Source organism: Panthera onca, chromosome B1 (genome assembly GCF_046562875.1).
Source record: "Panthera onca isolate mPanOnc1 chromosome B1, mPanOnc1 haplotype 2, whole genome shotgun sequence".
NCBI lineage: Eukaryota > Metazoa > Chordata > Mammalia > Carnivora > Felidae > Panthera > Panthera onca.
Window position 1 is genome coordinate 82741597 of NC_138342.1, and position 27026 is coordinate 82768622.

The 27026-nt window shown below is 36.8% G+C and overlaps 1 protein-coding gene across 1 annotated transcript; it reads right to left on the bottom strand.

Annotated features, from left to right (window-relative positions):
• Window positions 1–1002: 1002 nt before the first annotated feature.
• On the bottom strand, window positions 1003–16239 carry LOC132674479 (alcohol dehydrogenase 6-like). The gene is given in 9 exon segments (XM_078445156.2): window positions 1003–1126; window positions 2638–2776; window positions 3580–3715; window positions 4818–5078; window positions 5255–5474; window positions 5617–5704; window positions 10762–10900; window positions 13541–13642; window positions 16222–16239. Coding segments are annotated over 9 exon segments (1227 nt in total).
• Between the last annotated feature and the right edge of the window lie 10787 nt (window positions 16240–27026).

A 27026-nucleotide genomic window follows, 5' to 3' on the forward strand; every position in this document is an offset into this window, starting at 1 on the left:
TGATTGGGGCATTTAGCCCATTTACATTCAGAGTGATTATTTAAAGATATAGATTTAGTGCCATTGTGTTATATGTAGGTTTTGTGTTTATGGTGATGTCTCTACCCAGGACAGTTTAATGATAGTTATTTTTAGGGATTAAATTTGCTTAGATAATTTTAGTCTTGAACTTCAGTGTTGAGTTAAATTTATATTCAATCATATCAATCTCCATGTTAAACACATGATCTCCAGTCTTAAAAATCATCCAACAACATTGTTCTTATTTTCCCTGTTTTATAGTGTGGCAGTGGATACTCAGAGAGAGAAGAGCTTATTGAGAAGGTGACAGAACTAGACTTTCAGGATCATGTTTAACATAATCACCTTTAAAAAATATTTTTCTTTCTTTTCTTTTCCTTTTTTTTTTTTTTTTTTTTTTTTTTTTTTTTTTTTTTTTTAATTCTTGGACCTTTCCCCATTATGTCAACTGGATATTCTGGGCTCAGATATCAGGAAGGGATATTGAATTAAAGCAATTGTAAGAGGAATTTTCCTGTCAGCTTTTGTGTTTCAAAAGCTGAAGGATTAAGGAGAATAGAAATGACTCATGGACAGATGAAAAATATAAGAAAAAAAGCAGGATAAGAGGAGCTTGAGTTTTTCTTTCTGCTCCTAATCTCTCAACCTCAATGAAGAAATGATTATACTGGCTCAAAGACTTGAAGAGGGAGTTTGGAGCTTGTAGATATGGAAGAATTCTTCTGAGAGGGTCCTATACCTACTACCTAGGGGTGGAATTGGCAAGATTTCCCAAATGCATTTTTGTGTTTGAAAGCAGTGAACCGTGGCTCAACATTTCATAGGTAGAGGGATAGAATGGTCTAAAGACCTTAGCATAGAAAATGGCTTACTGTGTCCTGAGAAAGCCTTCCAAAGATTTATGATACCCCAGCATGTTGAGGAAGAAGCAAAATCATGCAAACCCTGGTGTGGCATGAAAGATACAGAGAAATCTGTGTATTATGGAGGTACTCTGAGAATGGCAACAAGGGATAAGTCAGTGACACCTTTCATGGACTGGTGACAGAGATCAATTGGGTTGATGGACATATCAACAATGTCATCACTAAATCCCATCATTTCTCTTTTTAAAGTCACAGAATGAATTATGTAATATCTGTTCTCTGAGCAGTTATTTTATTACAGCTACGTTCAAGATGCACATATTTCATTTTTCACAATTACACTGCATTTCCATCTCTGGTATGCCTCTTTCCACTGTACTGGAATGATCAGAGAGGTGATACAGGAAAAGAATGATATCCCCAAGGATGCCCTTTCACCTTTTATCATCTGGGATCTCAGAACAGCAGAATACAGCGGATGCTGAAACATAAAAGTGTAATAGTAAAGTGATTGAATTGCTTAAGAAACAGTGATTTCAGCAAAGCAATTATGCACTGTATTATGTGACGTTGCATTGCCTACCTTTTCCTTCGTACCCCCTCCCAATTCCACCTTCATCCTAGTTCACCTATATGAAATATCACTTGATCATCTGATTGGGATCATTGTTAATATCACCACTTGGATATGGTGAAAGCAGGATCAACATCAGTATCCAACATCAGAAAGGAAGGCCTCAGCTTTGAGGACTGTTTCTCAGGCTGTGTGATCACAAAGACATCCAAACCCTGTGCTATGGCTTCTGATCAGCTTTTGTCAGCCCCGGAATCTAGCACTGTGTCTTCTTAGGAAAAAATAATAATTTTTTTGGGGGGGTGTTCCTTTTACAGCATGTATACTGTCTGCTAGATCCCCTCTCTGCATTCTCCATAATCTGTTCATAAAATTTCAGATGAGGTTTCTTGATTCTTTATTTCTGATTCAGATTGGCTGACATGCTAGGTCAAAACCAAGAAGGTGGTAAAGCAGGATAAAACTTAAAGACCTAGATTAAAAAAAATTTTTTTAAATCACTTACCAATCAGAGAATGTAGGTAGAATTGGGGGAGAGAATTTGAAAGGGAGATGTGCTTAGAATCAGAATGAGAATATCAAAGCATTCATCACAGGAGTAATTCCTCATTTACTTATTGTTGCTTATTCTCTACTGGTGTCTCTAGCACTTAGGACAGTCCTGGCAAACACTGCACCATCACAAAATAAACATTGAATGAATAAATGAACACACTGAGTGAACACTCCATCCCCGAAGGTTTGCTAGCTGAAACAGAGTGACCATTTGTCAGAAATGATGCAGAAGGATTTGTGCCCTAGGTGGAATCTAAACCTCTGCCTCTAAGATTCCTTGCAAAATTGTATGACTTCAGTAATGTCAACTCATTCATTCTAGATCATTTCTCTAACCAGAAAAGTAATACATAATTGGCCAATGTAGTGTCAAGTGCTTCTTAGTATTATATGGAATCCTTGAACATTTTTAAAAAATAAGCTGATGTGGAACTTTCCCAAAGAGGGGCTTATAGGTAAAACTTTTTCTAATCCTGGTAATAGTAGGAAATAAGGTAGAGAGTGCGAAAGATATTGAAGATCCAAGTGGCCATCTCTTTCTCACAAAACCACTTGGAAATGTTTGAAGAGTCATTTGTCTGTGAATTCAGGGTAGTGGAGATCATCAAATAAAGCACTCACGTTTTTCCAGCATGGTACAACTCGAAAGCTTTGTGGAGTTGGTCAAAAGGCAACTGATGGGTTATTAAGGGATCTATATTAATTTTATTTTGCAGGTAATCAGTCACTAGTTGGGGAATACAGTCTCTGGTTTTATAATCTGCAAAACAAAAAAAAAAAAGGCTATTGTGATAAGATTTGAGAAATGCCAAACCAACCAAAAGGAAACAAGTGTAAACTTGTGATGGAGATTTTCTTCTGAAAATCTGACATTGAACATGAAAGATAAATCATTTATACATCAGAAGCTATTGACTGCTGTTACTAAGTGTGGCTGCTACAGACAGTTCTGTTACCTAGAATTCCTTTAGAGAAAAATTGGGTCAGTATTCACATGTTACTGGGTTGAAAAATGGTCTTTTTAAACTAGCAGTTTATAGCCCACCTCCTGGGCTTACCTTTACCCAAAATTTCCTCTTTTGTGTATTCATACACACATAGAGATGGCATTGGGAACTACGTGCAGATGGGAATGTTAATTGACTGAAGCTGTTGGTCAATAATGCTCAGAAATAAGGGCTCCTCTGGGAGGATAAAAGCTGGTATCAAAACTCCAGGTTGGTGCATATAATTATCCAAAAGATTTGCTGCTAAAGTAGCAGAATAAACTTTGAACTCACCAGCATTTGGAACTGAAGTTGACTGAATTGTTTGAAACACTGGCAAAACCCAAAAACTATTTTGTAGGAGATAAAATTTGTATTTGAACTTAAAAAAACCTATTTAATTAAATTAACTGAAGTTGATTTGCAAAGCTCTCCAACTTATTGGAGAAGTCTTTGAAGACCTCTATCATTATAGCTCTGTTTCCCCAAGAGGAGGAATTTTGAATTGTATGTTTCTACAAAGTCAAAAGGGATTTCGTGAGAGCAACCAACTAGTCCCTTCTGTTTGTTGACCTACCTCCTAAACACACACCCTTCAGTGTCCGTCCAGAGATAATATCTGGTGCGTTCAGGGAAAGCTGTGAATTTGATGAAGCCACCCCAACCATCAGACAGACACCATAGCTCCGGTGGCAGGAATCCTAAGCAGCAATCTGATAACAACAATAATGACCGTAAGTGCCTTCCCACACAAGTAACAACTACCACCAGAGGTTGAGGGATTGTGTTCCTAGATCTCGAACCTCTTCCTGGCCAGATGCTATCTCAACCTCACCTTCAACACTGCTAGTGATGGGATTTCTTTACAGAACCAGTAGAGTTTAGTGGGAAAGACTGTGCTAGCTGTGTGACCTTAGGTAAGTTACTTAACTTCCATATGCCTCAGTTTCTTCATTTGTAAAAGGAAGACTAATACTGCTTACTTCATAGAATTGTTATGAAGATTAAATAATTTACCATTCTTAAGACATTTAGAACACTATCTGATATATAGTGAGGACCATATATTTATTAAATAAAATTACTCACTGCCTTTGCCAGAACTTCTCACTTGCCATGGTTCTCTAACTCATTTCTATTAAAATAAAACATATACATATATGGGTGTGTGAAGCTTTATTTATTATTTTTAATTCAGTTTTGCAGGGATGTACAGTGTACTTTTTCATATCTTATATATTTGTTTTACTTCCTTTTCTGGCTCATTGTCCTATTGTCTTCCTCCTTTTCTCCATTTTGCCTTATTTTCTCTTTTACCTATGTTACTACCTTTACTTCCTTTATTTGTCTATCAAGTATGTTAGGTACACGATAAAACATATTAAATGTCTATATATTCTCTCTTCTGAACTGTAAGATCCAAGAGTGTAGTGCCTATTTTGTCCACCCTTATATCCCTAGGACTTCTGATACAGGACCCATAATTATCTTGTGAGTTAAATAATGTTTATACTTAAATATAAGAGTATATCTGAAGACCTAGGAATAAAGAAAAGGGAATACTGGTATTATGGCCTTTTGAATGTTTAAATTTTGTGTATTATAATGACATATCTTTAAGTATATATTACTTTTATTTTTAAAATAGATATTTTAGAGTGAATTTATTTTCCATTTTTACATTTGGGGTCCACAGGTCCAAAATGTATGTTCGGGAGAGTTTATACCCATCTATGTGAGGATATTTAGCATGTATTTCTCACTCCCGCCCCACCCTCTTTAAGCATCTATGCACTGTGCCCTAAGCCCACCTACCATCGTATCACTGAGTCCAATGGCTTCAAAGGCAAAGTCAACACCAACTCTTGTCATTTCCATGACCACCTGCTGGACAGGTTTCTTGAGGTTTCGAGGGTTGAGACAATCAGTGACCCCTAATGCTCTTGCCCGGGGAAACTTCTCCTCATTGATGTCAACCCCAATGATCCTAGAAGCACCAGATGCTTTACAGCCCATGACAATGGCTGAACCAACTCCACCAAGTCCAAAGACCACGCACGTGGAACCGCGAGTGACCTACAAATTCACAAAGCATGTTTGTATTAGAAATCAACCCTGGACACATAGGTAATTAGAAAAGCAAATAAACAAAAACAACCATTGGAACCTTTGGAACTGTATACAACTATTGAACATTTTGATGTTTCCAGGCAAATCACTATGACACTCATTAACACGGGTAACTTCCTCACCTTGGCCGAATTTACAGCAGCTCCATAACCTGTAGACACCTCGCAGCTTATGATACTAACTTTATCCATAGGAGCAGCAGCATCAATTTTTGCCACTGCAATCTCAGGTACAACCGTATATTCAGTGAATGTGCTTGCACGGAAAGAGTGATAAATCTTTTTTCCTTTGCAGGTAAATCTGCTGGTCTTGTCCAGCATTAATCCAGAAGAAGGTAGAACACTGTTCCGCGGTGACAGACACAGTTACAGGTGGCGGCACCGACACATGGAATTATAAAGACAGAAGAGAGCACATTTAGTTACAGGTCAGTGCTTATACAATATCAGCAATTTAATAATAGAGTAAGGGGTAAATTACTAACTCTTGCTTCTCACAGAAGTTTCCCTTGGGATGCAAACAGGAACTGCATTCTCTACACTGTGGTATAGCGAGTGTGAGGACTTTATCTCCTATATATAGAGAAATAATAATATGAGTATTAGTTTAAAATATTACTGGGTCACAGGGGAGTTCTACCAGACATTTAAAGCAGAGATAATACCTATCCTTCTCAAGCTATTCCAAGAAATAGAAAGGGAAGGAAAACTTCCAGACTCATTCTATGAAGCCAGTATTACTTTGATTCCTAAACCAGACAGAGACCCAGTAAAAAAAAGAGAACTACAGGCCAATATCCCTGATGAATATGGATGCAAAAATTCTTAATAAGATACTAGCAAATCGAATTCAACAGCATATAAAAAGAATTATTCACCATGATCAAGTGGGATTCATTCCTGGGATGCAGGGCTGGTTCAACATTCGCAAATCGATCAACGTGATACATCACATTAACAAAAAAAAAGAGAAGAACCATATGATCCTGTCAATCGATGCAGAAAAGGCCTTTGACAAAATCCAGCACCCTTTCTTAATAAAAACCCTTGAGAAAGTCGGGATAGAAGGAACATACTTAAACATCATAAAGGCCATTTATGAAAAGCCCACAGCTAACATCATCCTCAATGGGGAAAAACTGAGAGCTTTTTCCCTGAGATCAGGAACACGACAGGGATGCCCACTGTCACCGCTGCTGTTTAATATAGTGCTGGAAGTTCTAGCATCAGCAATCAGACAACAAAAGGAAATCAAAGGCATCAAAATTGGCAAAGATGAAGTCAAGCTTTCGCTTTTTGCAGATGACATGATATTATACATGGAAAATCCGATAGACTCCACCAAAAGTCTGCTAGAACTGATACATGAATTCAGCAAAGTTGCAGGATACAAAATCAATGTGCAGAAATCAGTTGCATTCTTATACACTAACAATGAAGCAACAGAAAGACAAATGAAGAAACTGATCCCATTCACAATTGCACCAAGAAGCATAAAATACCTAGGAATAAATCTAACCAAAGATGTAAAAGATCTGTATGCTGAAAACTATAGAAAGCTTATGCAGGTAATTGAAGAAGATATAAAGAAATGGAAAGACATTCCCTGCTCATGGATTGGAAGAATAAATATTGTCAAAATGTCAATACTACCCAAAGCTATCTACACATTCAATGCAATCCCAATCAAAATTGCACCAGCATTCTTCTCGAAACTAGAACAAGCGATCCTAAAATTCATATGGAACCACAAAAGGCCCCGAATAGCCAAAGTAATTTTGAAGAAGAAGACCAAAGCAGGAGGCATCACAATCCCAGACTTTAGCCTCTACTACAAAGCTGTCATCATCAAGACAGCATGGTATTGGCACAAAAACAGACACATAGACCAATGGAATAGAATAGAAACCCCAGAACTAGACCCACAAACGTATGGCCAACTCATCTTTGACAAAGCAGGAAAGAACATCCAATGGAAAAAAGACAGTCTCTTTAACAAATGGTGCTGGGAGAACTGGACAGCAACATGCAGAAGGTTGAAACTAGACCACTTTCTCACACCATTCACAAAAATAAACTCAAAATGGATAAAGGACCTGAATGTGAGACAGGAGACCATCAAAACCCTAGGGAAGAAAGCAGGAAAAGACCTCTCTGACCTCAGCCGTAGCAATCTCTTACTCGGCACATCCCCAAAGGCAAGGGAATTAAAAGCAAAAGTGAATTACTGGGACCTTATGAAGATAAAAAGCTTCTGCACAGCAAAGGAAACAACCAACAAAACTAAAAGGCAACCAACGGAATGGGAAAAGATATTTGCAAATGACACATCGGACAAAGGGCTAGTATCCAAAATCTATAAAGAGCTCATCAAACTCCACACCCGAAAAACAAATAACCCAGTGAAGAAATGGGCAGAAAACATGAATAGACACTTCTCTAAAGAAGACATCCGGATGGCCAACAGGCACATGAAAAGATGTTCAACGTCGCTCCTTATCAGGGAAATACAAATCAAAACCACACTCAGATACCACCTCACGCCAGTCAGAGTGGCCAAAATGAAGAAATCAGGAGACTATAGATGCTGGAGAGGATGTGGAGAAACGGGAACCCTCTTGCACTGTTGGTGGGAATGCAAATTGGTGCAGCCGCTCTGGAAAGCAGTGTGGAGGTTCCTCAGAAAATTAAAAATAGACCTACCCTATGACCCAGCAATAGCACTGCTAGGAATTTATCCAAGGGATACAGGAGTACTGATGCATAGGGGCACCTGTACCCCAATGTTTATAGCAGCACTCTCAACAATAGCCAAATTATGGAAAGAGCCTAAATGTCCATCAACTGATGAATGGATAAAGAAATTGTGGTTTATATACACAATGGAATACTACGTGGCAATGAGAAAAAATGAAATATGGCCTTTTGTAGCAACATGGATGGAACTGGAGAGTGTGATGCTAAGTGAAATAAGCCATACAGAGAAAGACAGATACCATATGGTTTCACTCTTATGTGGATCCTGAGAAACGTAACAGAAACCCATGGGGGAGGGGAAGGAAAAAAAAAAAAAAAAAGAGGTTAGAGTGGGAGAGAGCCAAAGCATAAGAGACTGTTAAAAACTGAGAACAAACTGAGGGTTGATGGGGGGTGGGAGGGAGGGCAGGGTGGGAGGGAGGGCAGGGTGGGTGATGGGTATTGAGGAGGGCACTTTTTGGGATGAGCACTGGGTGTTGTATGGAAACCAATTTGACAGTAAATTTCATATATTAAAAAAAAAAAAAAAAAAAAAAAAAAAAAAAAAAAGGAAATAAACAATACTAAATTCTAAAAAAAAAAAAAAAAAAAAAAAAAAAAAAAAAAAAAAAAAAAAAAAAAAGAAGACATCCGATGGCCAACAGGCACATGAAAAGATGTTCAACGTCGCTCCTTATCAGGGAAATACAAATCAAAACCACACTCAGATACCACCTCACGCCAGTCAGAGTGGCCAAAATGAAGAAATCAGGAGACTATAGATGCTGGAGAGGATGTGGAGAAACAGGAACCCTCTTGCACTGTTGGTGGGAATGCAAATTGGTGCAGCCGCTCTGGAAAGCAGTGTGGAGGTTCCTCAGAAAATTAAAAATAGACCTACCCTATGACCCAGCAATAGCACTGCTAGGAATTTATCCAAGGGATACAGGAGTACTGATGCATAGGGGCACCTGTACCCCAATGTTTATAGCGGCACTCTCAACAATAGCCAAATTATGGAAAGAGCCTAAATGTCCATCAACTGATGAATGGATAAAGAAATTGTGGTTTATATACACAATGGAATACTACATGGCAATGAGAAAAAATGAAATATGGCCTTTTGTAGCAACATGGATGGAACTGGAGAGTGTGATGCTAAGTGAAATAAGCCATACAGAGAAAGACAGATACCATATGGTTTCACTCTTATGTGGATCCTGAGAAACATAACAGAAACCCATGGGGGAGGGGAAGGAAAAAAAAAAAAAAAGAGGTTAGAGTGGGAGAGAGCCAAAGCATTAGAGACTGTTAAAAACTGAGAACAAACTGAGGGTTGATGGGGGGTGGGAGGGAGGGCAGGGTGGGTGATGGGTATTGAGGAGGGCACCTTTTGGGATGAGCACTGGGTGTTGTATGGAAACCAATTTGACAGTAAATTTCATATATTAAAAAATAAAAAAAAAAAAAAGAAAAGTAAAATATTACTGGGTCAAAAATACAATAGTATGTTTATAAAAATTTCATTTGATGGCTTGAAAACTTGCTGTGGGCAGATTATGGTAGCCAGCATAACATTGCCCATTGCTGTTTTATTTTTAAGTTTTCATTTAAATTCCAGTTAGTTAACATGTGGTGTAACATTAGTTTCTCTTGTAAGTTTAGATAAGGCACATCTTAACTTCACTGGCCTTTAAAAATTCCAAAGGTAGTGGATCTCAAATTCAGGAGAACTTTTGCTCTCTTGTCCTTTCTCCTCCATCTCTTTCTCCTCCAACCCCTCATTGTTTTACACAAAACTTTCACTGCAATTTTTTTTTTTTTTTTATGCTAAAGAGGAGTTAGAGCATATATCTCTTCTGTTTGCATTATGTTCTTGGAGATAGACCGTGCCTTTTTACTTTTGTCGCCTTTCTGTGCCTAGTGTCAGATTCAATGTAGGTATCTCATAATTGTTTGCCAAATGAATTCCCTGGTAAGAGCTTCACAAATATCCTGACCATGCCCTTTATTAAGTCTCTTTGTGTGCCTGGTTCCAAGTTGTGAGGTTCTATAGTATCTTAATCTGTGTGATTGCTCTTCTTCACTCTAATCATTTCAGACAGGCTAAGAATAGCTATGTCCAGATCTTTTTTGGTAGTCTGGGGAAGAACATATACTTGCTTTCTTTGATTCTTTGAAATATCATCATCATCCTGTCAATGAAAATTCAAGTTTGATATTCCAGTTGATTAGAACATTCATCTGTCAAACATTCTAATGCATTCTAACCATGGGACAGGCACTGTGGTAAACATGTGGGGGATACAGTATGTAAGGAGCAGTCTCAATAGTTTTCAGTCTATTTAGAAGTACACCTATCTCAACTCTCATTTAGTTATGGATATATTCTTGGCTCAGCTACTGCCCCTCTGAATTGCTAGAGAAAACAGCAGAGAAACCATGTGACTCTTGGAATGACTGAATACATTTAATATAATGATATGTGATTAGTTAGAAGAGTCTAGAGGTAAACCAGTTTTTTTTCTTCTGTAAGTGTGTGAATGCATTTTATTTGTTTGTTTGTTTATTTATTTATTAAAAAATTTCTTTTAATGTTTTTTATTTATTTTTGAAGGAGAGACAGACAGAGCATGAGCGGGGGAGGAACAGAGAGAGAGGGAGACATAGAATTTGAGACAATCAGTGACCCCTAACGCTCTGAGCTGTCAGCACAGAGCCCGATGCGGGGCTTGAACTCAACGAACTGTGAGATCATGATCTGAGCTGAAGTCGGACGTTTAACCGACTGAGCCACCCAGGCACCCCAGTGAATGCATTTTAAGTTCCTTCTCTGTGCAGGGGAGCTCTTTGGGAGGCTGTTTGTGGGAAGGTGTCATTACCCCACTTCCTACCTGGTTTCACTGAGCTCACTCCTTCGCCAATACTCTCTACAATCCCAGCTCCTTCATGGCCTGGGATGAAAGGAAAGTTTACGGAGAGTAATCCTTTTACTGCATGATCATCAGTACCACAGATCCCTGTAGATATCATCTGCATAAGAATTAAATAGCCAAGAATCAGTTGGTTTGGAATTTTCCTTTATCTTTTTCTTTTAATCTGAGACTGATTATTAAAAAAATTTCTCTACTTGAACTGTGTCATTTGATCCCTATTACAATGCTCAGAGGAATACAGGGTGGATTGTATCATTCCCAATTTAGAGGTGAGGAAAGGGAGATTCAGAGACTTAGAATGACTTGTCCAAAGTTACGTGGCACATGTTAAGACCTGGAAATAAACTTAGATTTTTTTGAAATCTACTTTGTACATTTATGTCATCAAATAGTTTTGAAATATGATGGACAATCACATACAATGAAGGACTTTTTGCCACATTATCAATAACACCATGATTGAGAAACAAAGAATTTTAGGCCCATACCGTTGAATGTTTTTCCAATGCTCTAGGAAAATCTGTTTTTAACATTTCAAATTTATACATTGAGAGCATTCTTTAAATTAATAATGTACCAATGAATTTAAGTTAAAATTAACCATTGCAAAATTTAGTTGACGTTGTGAAGTTTTAAAACTTTCTTAGTTAATGGCCTGAGTTTTCTTATCTGTAATAGACCTGACCCAATGACATTGGTCATAAAAATGAAACATTTCATGTACCGTAGCCCCTAAGTTACTGCTGTGCCTGGGTTGCAGCCAGAAAAGCCTATGCCTGAGCATATTGACTAGTTCTCCAGTGTGTGTAGTGAGAGTGGCAGCATTTACAGCTGGAACACTGGGAACAACTGTGGTATATGATCCTGGCAAATGAAGGATCCTGGTGAAGAGAAAGTGCTCATGAGAAATATGCTGTGGTTTTGGTTCCCACAGTGCTAAAATGGCTTCAAGATGCTGTCAAAGGCTAGAAGTGTTGTTTTAGGTATGCAGCAGCCTGGAATCTCCTTATTACTTTGGTTCTACATATCAAATAAGAGTATGCAGTTATTTTGGGGAAGTTTCCCATGGCATAAACTGGAGGTGGAATTGACTGTTCTTATGAACAGACCCTGTCCTTAACCTTGATTTGTTCAGGGTTCAGTGTGATGCTGAGTTTCTTGCTATGCAACTTCTACCTTGGTAGCCTATTGTGGATTTATTATTTAGGGGGTAGCCTTTGTAGTTAAGGAGCCTATCAATGTAAGAACAGAGAATATTGACTAATTAACTAGTAAACATTTCAGCAGATGGTGACCCAGTACACAATAAGGACTAATTAAATGCTGTTTGGATGGATGATAAATAGAAAAATACAGCTTCTGAACAGCAGTCAGTTACCAAACTTCTTTCTTTGTGTACATTCTTATCAATTATCATTTTGTTCTTTACCATGTCTCATTGGTGAAATAAAATCTTGAGTGTAACACTAGACATGGACTTGATAATTTATTCAGTGTTCCCAAATTCTCCTGTTTTGTCTTTCACTGCCTGTCTGTCTTTTTATACTTCCCTCCATCACCTTTTCCTTTTGGCATCTTTCCAATTCCCTTCATTCCTTGTCTCTGTTACTCCTGTAGCCATCCTCCTACACCTTTGACTTTGATTAGATATAGTATGACTAGATGCATATGGCATCCAGTATTTGTCTTATTTATTAAGTCAAGTGTTCAATTTCCTGATCTCAAATTAGAAGATAGGTGGATATTAATGTTTAATTAGGAGTAATAATACTCCTAATCTTGGGTATTTAATGGTTTTATAAAATTTGGGATGTATTAATCAAAAGTTTGATTTGAGAGTGGCAAGAAGCCGTTGACAGGTCATTGTTTTCCCATCCCTGGTCCAAGCTCTGTTCAATAATTGTTAACTCTTCCAAGTCACCTTGAAGACTATCATGGAGTCCTAGCTGCTCATTCCTAGAAATTGAAATTTACCACACAGTGAACTTTTTTTTTTTTAATTTTTTTTATTTATTTATTTTTTTTTAAAAAATTTTTTTCAACGTTTTTTATTTATTTTTGGGACAGAGAGAGACAGAGCATGAACGGGGGAGGGGCAGAGAGAGAGGGAGACACAGAATCGGAAGCAGGCTCCAGGCTCTGAGCCATCAGCCCAGAGCCTGACGCGGGGCTCGAACTCACGGACCGCGAGATCGTGACCTGGCTGAAGTCGGACGCTTAACCGACTGCGCCACCCAGGCGCCCCCACAGTGAACTTTTTCAGACATTTTCTGAGGTTATCATGTGTGAGCTCCAAACAATAGAGACGGAACATTAGTCTGTTAGTCATTGCATATTCATTTGTTGATATCAATTTTGCATCATTGAAGTAGGGGGAAATGCAGTTCTTGTTGCCTTTCCCTCAATGAAAAGAAGTTAGTACTTAAAACACCTTCTAGGTCACATTGTGAAGTATATAGACCTATGATGTTATATAATTTAAGTAAAAATTTCAATACTTAAAAAGTAATTATGGTAGATGAGTAAATTACCAGTATTTTACAAATATTAAGAATATATTAAACATTCATTACCTCTATTCATTTATCTTAGTTTAAAAAATTCATTTTACTAACAGAAGTGGACAGACCCCAAATGCAAATGTTATATGTATTACATATAAAATATGTTTCATTTCATGAAACAGGATTTCCTTACATTTACCTACAAAGGTAAAAGTTAAAAGACTTAAATTTACCTTAATACGAACTTCCCGAGCCTTTGGTGGATCGACTTGTACTTCCTCAATTGCAAGAGTAGAACCTGTTTTCCATGCAATGGCTGCCCGGCATGTGATTGTCTGTTGACACCAGGACAACAAAATTTTTGTGAAAAAAATTAATTTTTATTCTGATCATACAAACGACACTTATTTGTTATAATTAGTAAAGTACAAAAATCATAAATAAAAGATCACTGCAATTTTAGATGCAACCTACTGAAATTTTAGCATATTTTCTTCTAGTCTCTTAAAACAATTTTGATACAGTAGAGATCATGTCTACAGTTATGTATTCTGCTTTTTTGCTAGTGACAGCCACCATGTAATGACCATTTGTCATTTACTTGTAAGTAGGCATTTTCTCATCACTTCAAATGCTTTGTAATCAGAATTTTAACTATTTTTTTTAGTAATCACTACACCCAGCGTGAGACTGAAACCCATGACCCCAAGATCAAAAGTCATGTGCTTTTCTGACTGAGCCACCCAGGCACCCCTGTAATCAGAATTTTAAATGGCTACTTTTGGGGCACCCAGGTGGCTCAGTTGGTTAAGTGTCTGACTCTTGATTTCAGGTCAGGTCTTGATCTCACAGTTCATGGGTTTGAGCCCCACGTGGGGCTCTGGGCTGACAGGGCAGAGTCTGCTTGGGATTCTCTCTCTCTCCCTCTCTCTACACCTCCCCTGCTCGTTTGTTCTCTCTCTCAAAATAAAGAAATAAACATTAAAAATAAATAAATAAATGGCTACTTTGTATTTCATCATTTGAATGTGCCAGTTTGCTTAGTAACCACTTATAAATGTAATCATTTCCATTGTTTTGACTGTTCCAAAGTCTAATGTGATAAACAGCTTTGTTCATAATTTTGACTTGCCTGGTTTCCTTAAGTAACAATTATTTTGGAAAAGATAGAGACATTGCTAAGGCTGAATTGATTTCCAAATCTCTTAGTAGAAATGTTTAATAATTTGGCACAATTCCTAGAAGTAAAAGAATATCTATATCATCATTTATCCCACCCTCATTAGCACTGACCATAGTCATTGAAACCAAAATATCTAATAGACACAAAAAATCAATCTCTTTTACTAGTATTTTTTGAATGCTAATAATATTGAATATTTTCCATGTTTATATTAGTCATATATACTTTCCTCTTTCGTGGAGTATTTGGTCATAGAGTTAATGTATGTATCTACTCGCATCTTGGTGTTTTTCTCATTAATCATTTGACCTCTTTACACATTGAAGGAATAAGTTATTGTCTGTCAGCTTGCTGTACGTGATTTTCCCTGATTGATATTTGAACCTTAATTTTTGTGCATTTACGTGCGTGTGTGCGCACATACACACATTTAAAAATTTTTGTTAGAAGCTTCTTTTCCTTTGTTATTTATCCCATTTTTATGCTTTGGAAATTCTCTCTGTATAGAGACCAAATAAATATTTCTTCTCTTTCTAGATTTTTATAGTTTGACTTCTAAGTGTTTAATTCTTAAATCCAACTTAAAATCATTTTTTTGTGCGATGTGCAGTTATAGAATCTAAATGAATTGTCCTAACATGAACTCTTGATTATTTCTTTCATTTATGCTTAATTAGCCCCTTTACTATATACGTAGAAGTTCTCACATTTACAGGTTTCTCTCTGGAAGCCGTTTCTCTTGTTCCATATATCATCCTGACAGTTCTTGCAGCAGTACCGCAATGATCAAATACTTTACTTTTGATAGAGCTTAATATCTGGTGGCCTTAGTACGCTTTATGATTTTATGTATGTTCCATTTGCAATTTTTTTGTGCTAGTAATTGTAAGATATACTGAACTGACTGACTCTGTTATGTCTCCAAGAAATTTAGATAGAGGAGATAATATATGTATTATATTACAAAGAAAAGGGACAAATGCCACAAGAGAAGTTCAAATAAAATTATATAGAAAAACACTACTTCTTTCTCAAGATGAAATAATTCTGCTTTCACCTACCAAACTCCAGTAAAAGTGTATACTTTATGAAAAACGCTTTCCTAATTTCAAAATGGTACACACTCAAGGCAAAAAACTTGGAAAGCTCAGACATGTAAAGGGGGGTGGAAAATGGCAAACCTGGCACTCAGCTATTACTGTTTGTAACATATGTTAAGTCTTTCCAATTGATATGCTATGTGTGTTTGTGTAATCATACTAAGAAAACTATTTTACAGTCTGTTCTTGCACTTTGCTTTATAAGTATTTTCCAGGTAATTTAAAATAATCACTTAGGACTTTATTGACTAATATATCAGAATTTATTTAATCAATTTCTTAGTGTTTGACATATCTTGTTTCCAGTGTTGTCCTCTTAAAAACAATGCCATGATTAACCTATTTATAAAAACAACATAATTATTTCCTTGGAATAAATTTCCGGGTCAAATGATAGACACATTTTTAAGCATTTGATACAATATTGTCAAACTATCACCCAGGAGGTTCCTAAAAAGTTAGTCTCCCATCAGTGATGCTTGAGTTTCCACAAGTGGGAAAACATTAGGTATTGTGGTTAAAAATCCTTGCTAATCTGATTGGAGGAAATGGTTTCTTAACTTGGTTTCAGTGTATACTTTTTAGATAACTAATGGAAATGATATAAATGTATTTTAAAGGTAGCACTTACTTTGCCCGAAGTGTCCATGATGAATTTTCTTTCCATGGCACCCTACAGGTCTACCCAAGAGAACTGCACTTCTTCGACTCTGCTCCTGGGCAAACTAGACAGAGTAGTTATAGTGTTTGCACACCGGAAGTTATTAAACATAATGACATAATCACACATCAGCGAAGGGAAAACCAGACAAGCAAAGTGGTTGGCAAATATGGGAAGGTGAAAGACAGAAAGGAGTGTGGAAGAATGATTAGGGAGGAAGGAGGTTGAAAACAAGAATGCTGAATGAGGAGAGCTTGAAGGGTAGGGATGCATCTGAAGACAGTGTAGGGATTATTTAAAAAAGTGAATCAAGTGAAAGAAACTAAGAGAAAGATCAACTACTAATTAGTTAACAATAAGAATTTCTGGAGTTTCAATTACATGAAAGGTACTGCCAGATCCAGACAATGAGAGTATAACACGGGTCTCGGGGAGTCAAAAAAGATGGAAGAGCACAAATAATGATCCAAACTGCTTTAAAAAGGCTGAGAAAAAGTGACAAAGATGGTAAGTGCCCAAGGCAATATGAGGTCATTGTGAATGATTAGAGAGTTTTATTTAGGTGAGACTTAGCTGCATCTGGACGAATTTATATAACAAAATAATTTATATAAAATAATTTATATAATATATAAATATATAAAATAATTTATAAAATAATGGGTAGCATATTCAAAATGGGGGTTTAAGCTTCATCAAGGTATTCATCACGTTTACATTTTAATATTTTTTTACCGCAGTGTTTCTTCACATCAGGATGCATAAGAATCAATCCTCTGTGGGAGGTTGTTAAAATTTGTAGTTCTGGGCCCTGCCCTCAATATCCTGGCTTCTGCCAGATGAGGATACCAAGGCAAATATTAGACCAGAAAACACCAAGGCCCCATTTATTAATTTGCAGAGTAAGAGCGTGAGTTCTTTGGTTGGCTGCTTAGGCTCCCTTGACTCACATCTCTTAGACATTATTTGTTGAGAGCTTCCTCAGAGGAGGCCAATGAAGCAGTTTCTTTGCTGAGAACATATTACTGTCATAGTTCACGGCTACTGTAAGGTGAGAGTAATTTGGGACAGGATGGATGTGGGGAAAAATTTGGGACAAGCTTCAATAATTACTAGGTCTCTAGGTTTGGAGTTTTTCTTGCAACAGAACTGTCTTAACCCCCTAATTAGTTAGTTATAAGTTTCATTTGAAGGGTTTTGTATCTGCTAATGATTCAGAAATCCTCAGGGTCCTGGCTATAGAAGCACTGCTTCTATCTTACCATACAGTCTAGGGACTTGCCATTCCCCCCAAGGATATTTTGAAGCTCTTCCTATAAGACTTGGACCTTATCTGAGCTAGAGTGAAGAGACCTGGTTTCTTTGCTCTGAAACCTGGCCAGGAGAATGCTCTTGGGAGGCATTCCAGCTGACTATGATTTATATAGTCAGGTAAGATGATACAAGAATGGAGGTGCTTGGATGGGGTTGAAGGGACTTAGGTTTGTTCCTTCTTCTCTCTCCTTAAATGACCTTGCTCTACAATACCTTAGTTACCAAGCTTTTTGCAACCATGCATTAATCTTGGAACCTACACATTTTTCCTGTTCAGCAATGCTTGGATCATGTGATGCTCAATATTGTTTGAGAAGATTGACTGGAAGGAATGATCTGATATGAATGATCTTGTTCAGAAGGGCTAGTTTGGGCTTGTCTCTGCCATAGCATCTTGCTAAAGGCTAAAACATTAGAATTTTTTTCTTCCAAATTGCCTGCATTTATAGTTTTAGTGGGCATGTGATCTGAATCCTGAGATGGCAGGTGATAATTGACTATTTAATTGCTTTACTACAAAAATCTATCTTCAAATCAAGGATGGTGGAATTTTTATTGCTTCTCAGTCCCCTCTACTCAGTGAGTCCCACAGTTCAGGGATATTAATGAACCATTTTCCTTCTGGGACCCAATTTTTGTGTTAGGACTCTTTTCTTTCCAAGTTACTGAAACCCAACATGAACAAGCTTAAGGAAAAGGGAGGAAATGTTGACTTAACAGAAATCATGAAAGGAATGAATAACCAAACAAGGTCAAGGGCAGGAAAGTAGCTGGGAGCAGGAACTCTGAATCAATTCAACTGCAGTAGGATTTTCCCTCTCTCTTATGTGAGGCAATGCAGCAAAGTGGTTAAAAGCATGGATACCAGCACTAATAGACTTGCATTCAGTCTTAGTTCCATCCCGTACATACTGTGACATAAGAAAAGAAATCCAACCTCTTTGTATTTTAGTTTCCCCATTAATAAGGTGAGGGTGATTATACTAGTTCCTACCTCATAGGTTTGTTAATAAGCATTAAGATAGTTAACAAATGACAAATGGTTAGAACCATGCCAAGCACATAGCATGGCCTATATATAAGTATTATGTATTTATTACTATTATTAATTATTACCATTATATATCACACATTGTTTGCCTTTTCTTACCACTGTCTTGCTTTTGCTCTATGGTGGGAAATATAGCCACAAAAAATCCACCTAATTCTTAAATCTAACAACTGCAATAAGAGAGTTCAGATCTGTCTGTGATCTTAAGTCCAAAAATGTAAGGAAGTCTCTCCATGCTCAGGTTGGGTCAGGCGTTCACTCCTGGACCAATGAAACTACCCAAGTTGTGGGAATGTAGAAGAATTTGGCAGCTATTATCACAGCCATGTTGATGCCCCTGAGCAGCTAAAGGTGGCTGGGGAAAATCACAGGGCAGACTGGCTCCATTGTAAATTCTGGATCATCAAGATGAAATGAAGTCTCAATAGTGCTTGGCAGTACTTCATTTTCCTAGCTAACTTGCTGTCCAATTTCTTGAAATAAATGTCAGTTTTTCAACACTTGTGTCAAATATGTGACCATCTTCCCTCCGTATCTACCTCCACCCCCCTTTCCCTCAGGAGATGAGTTTACAGTACACTGAAAATTCATCCCGTTGCTCCAGGCACAACCCTTCCCGCTCTGTATCCAGTTCATTAACAAGTTCTGCCAGCTCTACCTCTGATATATTTCCCAAACTTGTTAGTGTTAAAGTCTTATTCTCTACTCTAGAATACAATTTCTGTAAGAATAGGGACCTTGAATCTCAATATTTTTCTCTACTCCAATCTGTCTGGAATGGTGCCTGGCATATAGTAGGAGCTCTGTGAATGTTGGTTAAATGAACTAAAGTGAAGTTATCAGAAAAGAACTCCCTTGGATGCCTATTATGTAATGTACGTATTATGCAGTCATGTAACTGCATCTATATTCTTCCTGTTCTTCCCTGTCACCTGTCCCTGTCACCTAATCATTGTTTCTGATTTCTTCTCTCACTGTGACTTGTCAGCTTTTTTTTTCCCCCTAGATTTTATTTTAAGTGATCTCTACAACCAATATGGGTGGAGCTCGATCTAACAACACTGAGACCAAGAGTTGTATGCTCCGCGGACTGAGTCAGCCAGGTGCCCAACTTGTCAGCTTTTTAATGTATTCATCCTTCTCCCATTAAGAAGAAAAGCAGAAACAAACTTTCTGTTTTCCCGTATCTCTTTCTAACTACCACTAGGAGTCAAGACAAATGTTTATGTGGCTTTCTGAATTGAAGGTTAAGATTTATAAGCCAAATACTATTAATTTGGGCTTCTGCTTATTGGTCTTGAGAAATTTTAATTATCCTGGATGTAATTGGGACTTTGCAATTAGACTAATTTGTGGGAGGACTTTTATATTTGAATAACTTTAATCTGACTTTATAATCTGAGTAACAGGATGCCAATATATGATTTGACTTTGTAATTTGAGTGATTTGGATTTCATAACTTCAGGAAGTTTCTACAGTAATTCAGGTAGTATCTGGCAGTGACCTCAAAGACAGCAATAAACCAGAGTCCTAGTAAGAAAAAACACAATTTAAGAAAAGATGCTTTATGCTCAATATCTGTTTTTCCTCACCTCCCCGTCACTTCTTCATACACACCATCCTGTTTTATACCCCCCAACACTCCATTGAAGCATCCATATTGAATTTTATTCATGACCTCCATGCACTAAAGCCAATGGCCATTTTTCAGCAGTCATCCTGATAGTTCAGTGCTATTGATCATGCCCTCCTTGAAACTCTTTCTTTCTTTTTTTATTTTAATTTTTTTTTTAACATTTATTTATTGAGAGACAGAGACAGAGCATTAGCATGGTACGGGGAGAGAGGTGGGGGGAGACAGAGTCTGAAGCAGGCGCCAGGCTCTGAGCTGTCAGCACAGAGCCTGACACGGGGCTCAAAACTCACAAACCGCGAGATCATGACCTGAGCTGATTATGACCTGAGTCCGACGCCTAACTGACTGAGCCACCCAGGCGCCCTGAAACTCTTTCTTTCTTCAATTTCTTGGTTCAGCCCTCTTCTGTTTTTCTCCATAATATTTGGCTGTTCCTTTTCTGACTCTTTTAATAAGGTTCATCCTCCTCTTGGCCATTAATCCCACACAGGTCTGACTTTGGCGGAGCAGGCTTGCTGAGCTTGAGAATTCAGCATCCTCTGGAGCTCTGCTACCCCTGAAATAATCTAGACTTGAGTCCCAGCTATGGTCAGCTCTTCAACTTCAGGAGATCAGAACTGAAATGTTTACTGTGGAACCATTCTTTCATACTTTATCCTCTTCCTAAACCATCATCTTTAGTATTGTTGATGTTTAGGCAAGGTAGTTATGCCTCTTTATTAAAGTACTATTTTTTCTTTCTTTCTTTCTTTCTTTCTTCTTCTTCTTCTTCTTCTTCTTCTTCTTCTTCTTCTTCTTTTTTTTTTAATGTTTATTTATTTTCAAAGACAGAAAGAGCACGAGTCAGGGAGGGACAAAGAGAGAAGGAGAGAGGGAATCCCAAGCAGGCTCCACGCTTAGCACGGAGCCCAAAGCAGGGCTTGATCCCACAACTGTGAGATCATGACCTGAGCTGAAATCAAGAGTCAGATGCTCAACCAACTGAGGCAGTCAGGCATCACAAAGCAATATTTTTTCTTATTATAAGTGATATATGCTCATTTTAGAAAATTTAAAAAATATACCAAATGTAAAGGAAAAAATAAAAATTCTTATAATCACATTACCTGTTAATCACTATAAATATTTTAGAACTTTTTCTGCATATATAAATGTTAATGTTTTCAAAGTTAAGATATTATGTATGTACAATTTTGTGTATAGGTGTACACAGCTTTGTATTTTGCACTTAAAATCTAAAATTATATTATGACTGTTTCCCATGTTGTTAAATGTTCTTCTAAAAACAGAGCTTTTAGTGGCTTTATTGTATTTCCTTCATAATTGTATTCCCTCTACAATTTAAATACACCCTTTTCATTGTACTTTTAGGGCATTTCTAATTTTTGATATAATGAATAACAAACGAACATTCTTATACTAATATTTGTTTGTATCTGGAATGATTTGCATGAAATAGAGTCCTAGAAACGAAATGGCTGAGACAAAGGACAAGAGCTTTTTAATTAATTAACTAATTAATTTATATATTTTAATGTCTATTTATTTATTTAAATGTTTATTTTATTTTTGAGAGAGAGAGAGAGAGCACTAATAGGGGAGGGGCGGAGACAGAGGGAGACAAATCCAAAGCAGGGTCCACGCTCTTAGCTGTCAGCACAGAGCCCGATGCGGGGCCCAAACTCATGAACCGCGAGATCATGACCTGAGCCGAAATCGGATGCTCAACCGACTGAGCCACCCAGGTGCCCCATAATGTCTATTTACTTATTTTTGAGACAGAGAATAAACAGAGGGAAGGCGGGGTGGGGTGGAGGAGAATCTCAAGCAGGCTTCAGGCTCCAAGCTGTCAGCACAGAGCCTGACGCGGGGCTCAAACTCATGAACTGTGAGATCACGACCTGAGCTGAAGTTGACGCTTAACCTGCTGAGCCACCCAGGTGCCCCGATAAGAGCTTTTTTTTTTTTCCATAAAAAAACCCATATATACAATAAAATGCATAAACCTTAAGTGTATAGCTTGATTGAATTTTTACTTATTTTTATATCTATGTAACCCTCTTCCAAATAGAAATACAGAACAGTTTTAGTACCTCAGAGGAATCTGTCATCTTTCCACTCAGTCAGTACTTTTAAAGGTAAGTGCTATTCTAATTTCTATCATCCTGACATAATTTTACTGTTTTTGAGCTTCGATGTAGTAGAAGCATACAGTATTTACTCCTGTGTCTGATTACTTTCTCTTGACAACATACTTTATCTATGAAATTCATCCTTGTTATTGCAAAAAGTAATTTTTTGTTGTTCAATTTATTTTTCATTTCAGTATAGTATTCCATTATAGAAATATACTATGACTTATTTATTCATTCTACTATCTTTGGATATTTGTATTGTTTCCAGTTTTTGTTATTATAATTACAGTTGCCATGAACATCCTTGTACATGTCTTTTGGTCGACACTGCTCTCTTTACTTTGGGTAGGCTTTTAGGAGTGTAATTTCTGGGTCATAAGATATCTATATAGTATAATAGATTTATGTCTATTAAATTTAACCATAAGATTATTCAGAAATTCATTTGAAAATGCCGATTACCTAGAGTAGTCAAGCAATCTTGAATAAAAATAAAACTGGAAGACTTAACTGCTAGATATCAGAATTTAATTATAAAGTTAGAGTAATTAAGTCACCATGATACTAGAGCACGTATAGATAAATAAGCCAATGGAACAGAATAAAAATCCAGGAGTACATCCACTTACATATAGTCATCACATTTACAATAAGAGCATCACTACAATTCACTGGGGGAAGGGTGGACTTTTTAGTAAATGATACTGTAGCAATAGGATATTTATCTGGAAAAAAAATGGACAGTTGTATTTTATCTGTTGTCCAGGTTTTAGAGTTGTCATCAGAAGGAGGTTCATTCTCCATCATGGTAGTAATCAGAAGTTTCACCACAATGTGATCTTCATGGAGGTTCTGATAAAGATTTTGCTTCCAGAAAAGTTGGAGCAGTTTATATTCCTAGAAGCAATAAACAAAAGTACAAATCATATATAACTTTACTAGCATTGAATATTACCCTACATATTTTTCATTTCGTAGGATTTAATGTACTTAAGTATGCATAGTAAACTTCACAGCGAAAATTTAACAAGGTTTAAAAATTTCTTTTGCTGTTCAGTGTTGCCATTTAGGGTAATCATCCTTGCTCACAGGGTAATGATGATGATGATGATAATGATAGCTATGATAACTAATAGTTTTAAGTAATTGACATATATTAGCCTTTGAGAGATCATAGGTATAGTATAAAAGTATTGTCTTTGATGTCAGTAGACCTAGGTTTCAGTTCTGGTTGCTCTGCTTATTAGCTTCATTAATTTGGCCAGTTCACCGTATATCCAAGTCTAGATTTTCTCTCTAAAATACTGACGTACTACCTACCTCTCAATGTTATGGGGATTGCATTAAGTGGTTTGTAAGGTATTGTACATAATAATGTTTTTTCTCCTGCTATTAATAACTTTAATTTTAAATGGTTATTCTAAACAATGATCTCTACTAAAACCTTTGAACATATTTCATTTAATCCTTAATTAAACAAATCTGAAACATTCTCAACATATCTCAGGGTTAGTCTTTTGCTATTGTAAGCTATATTGTAAGCGAAAGTTACAAAGCTTTCCCTATTGTAACTCTGCGTTTCCAGAGTTCTAGTACTTATTGAGCCAATCTGGTATTTTGTATTGATTTGGATCACAGGGAAATGATTATTTTGATTAACACTCTGAGAAGAAATTATTGGCTTTTGGAAAGAGTATGCTTAGATTTACTATGATGTGTATGCTTTTTTTTAAAACTTTCTTTTTAAATCTCATATGCAAAAACAATAAAAAAGAGAATCAAGGAAAAGGAATGCGAACATTTATACAAAAACTTCCATTGTTAGGAGCAAGTTTTGGGTAAGCACTGTGAAGTGAAAACCGAATTTCAAAAGTTTTAAACTAATATAGTAATGATGTCATTCTCTCCAAATTGATCTACATGTTTAACAAAAGTCCTATTAAAGTTCCAGTAGTATAGACAATATTATTCTAAAATTCATATGAAAAGGCAGTGAAACTAGAATAAACAATTTTGAAAAAAAAGAATTAAAGTGGGAAGAATACTGTACCTGATCTTGGTACTTACTTTCTAGATACAGAACAGTGTGGTATTAGTGGAGGAATAGATACATAGATATCAATAGAACAGAATAGAAAATCTAGAAGTAGGCCTGCACAAATAGATCCAATTTGACAGTGCAAATGCAATTCAATGGAAGAAGAGTAATCTTTTCAACAAATGGTCCTGGATGAGTCAGACATTAATAAGAAAAGAAAGTGAACCTCAATCTAAGCCTTATACTGTATAGAAAATGAATTCAAAATGGACCCTGGATATAAACGCAAAAACATAGAACTATAAAACTTTTAGAAGAAAACATGGAAGAATGTCTTCAGGACCTTGGGTTTGATAAGAAGATCTTAGAAATGACATCAAAATCATAATTCATAAGAGAAAAAATAAAGTAATTTGGGCTTTATAAAAATTAAAACATTTTTCCTTGTAATAGATCTTAGTAAGAGAATGAAGAGATGAGCTACATATTGGGAGAAAATAGTTGTAAGCCATATAATTGAAACAAAGAAACATATAATCGACTATGGCTTAGATCTAGAATATATTAAAAATTTCTCAAACTCAATAGTAAAAAAAATTCAATTATTAAATGAGCAAAATACGTAAACAGATATTTCACTAAAGAAGGGTTCATCATCATTAACCATTAGGGAAATGCAAGCTAAAAGCATATATATATATATGTATATATATATATATATATACATATATATATATATATATAAATATGTCATATATATACACATATATGTGTATATATATATGTATACATACACACACACTCACATATACATACCTATTAGAACTATACACCTATTAAAACAGCTAAAACCAAACTAGTGGTAATACTGTGCTGACAAGGATATTGGATCACCCATGCATCACTTGTGGGAATATGAAATGGTACAGCTATGCTGGAAAATATTTTGGCAGTTTCTAACAAAACTAAATATGTACTTGCTATATGTACTGGGTTAGATAGCACCCTCCCAAACTTCTTGTCTGTCCAGAATCTCAGAATGTGACCTTATTTGGAAACAGAATTGCTAGAGGCTAAAAGTTCGAGTCTCCTCAAAATTCATATGTTGAGACCTAATCTCTGATATCGTATTTGAAGGTAGGGCCTTTGGCAGCAGGTGATCAGGTCATGACAATGGAGCCCTTCTGAATGGGATTAAGTGCCTTTTAAAAGAAACTCCAGAGAATTCCCATACTCCTTCTACTGTAAGGACACATTGAGAAGATGGCCATCTATGAATTAGGAAGCAGGCCCTCACTGGATACTGAATCTGCCAGCACCCTGATCTTGGACTTCCCAGCCTGTGAGAGATAAATGTTGTTTAAACTACCTAGTTGATGGTATATATTTTATGGCACCCTGGATGGACTAAGACAAGGGTCTTTGCAGATGTATAATTAAGATGAGGTCATACTGGATTAGGGTGAGCCCTAAATTCAGTATGAACTGATGTCCTGATAAGAAGAGAGGATACACAAAGATATGCACATAGGTAAAAGGCCATAAGAAAATGGAAACAGACACTGATTGGAGTGATCTCACTACAATTCAAGCATTGTCAAGGACTGCTGGCAACCATTGGAATCTAGGAGAGAGACATGGAACAGATTCTCCCACAGAACCTGCAGTAGTCACCAACTCTGCTGACCTGTTGATTTTGGACTTCTAGTCTCTAGAATTGTGAAAGAATGGATTTGTTGCTTTAAGTTATCTAGTTTATGGTAATTTGTTATAGTAGTCCAAGGAAACCAATACAGATTTTTGTATGAAAAGTGGGGTGCTCCTTTAGCAAATACCTAAAAATTAAGAAGGGGCTTTGGATTTGGTAATGAGTAGAGGCTGGAAGAATTATGTGACATAAGATAGAAAAAATCTAGATTGCTTTGAAGAGACTGTTGGCAGAAGTATAGATATTAAAAGGTGACTCTGATGAGGGCTCGGAAGGAAATTAGAAATCTGTCCTTGGACACTGCAGGAAAGGCAGTCCTTGTTACAAAGTGACAGAAACCTTATCTGAGTAGCATTCTAGTGTTGTGTTGGAAGTATAACTCATAAGTGATGAACTTGGTTATTTAGCTGAGATTTCCAAGCGAAGTGTGGGAGGCGTCCTGGTTTCTCCTTGGTGCCTAGAGTAAATATGAGAAGAAAAAGAAGTTAAGGAGGGAAGTGGCAAGCAAAAAAACTTGACAACCTAGGTATTGCAGCTTTGAAACAGAGCCAAGGATGTGGCTGGACAAACCTCCACTGAAGAGAGCAGGTGTGTTATCCATGGATCTAATCAACTATCTTATCAGAAGCAGGGAATAAAAATGAGGTTACCAAAGAAGGATCTGTGGAAGACCCTCGTATGTAATGGTGAGGATCCCCTGACGTACACAGAAGACCAACAAGGTTTTTCAAAACATTATATCAGCAGAAAACCTACCAGCTTGGACTAAAGGGGCCAGAGACAGGACGAACGCTACCTGACTTCTGGGATTCTACGGAAAAAAGGCTGGGATAGAACCATTCAGCTACAAACATGTGCTACCCTTTAAGATGAAGGAAAAATGACTCTGAGG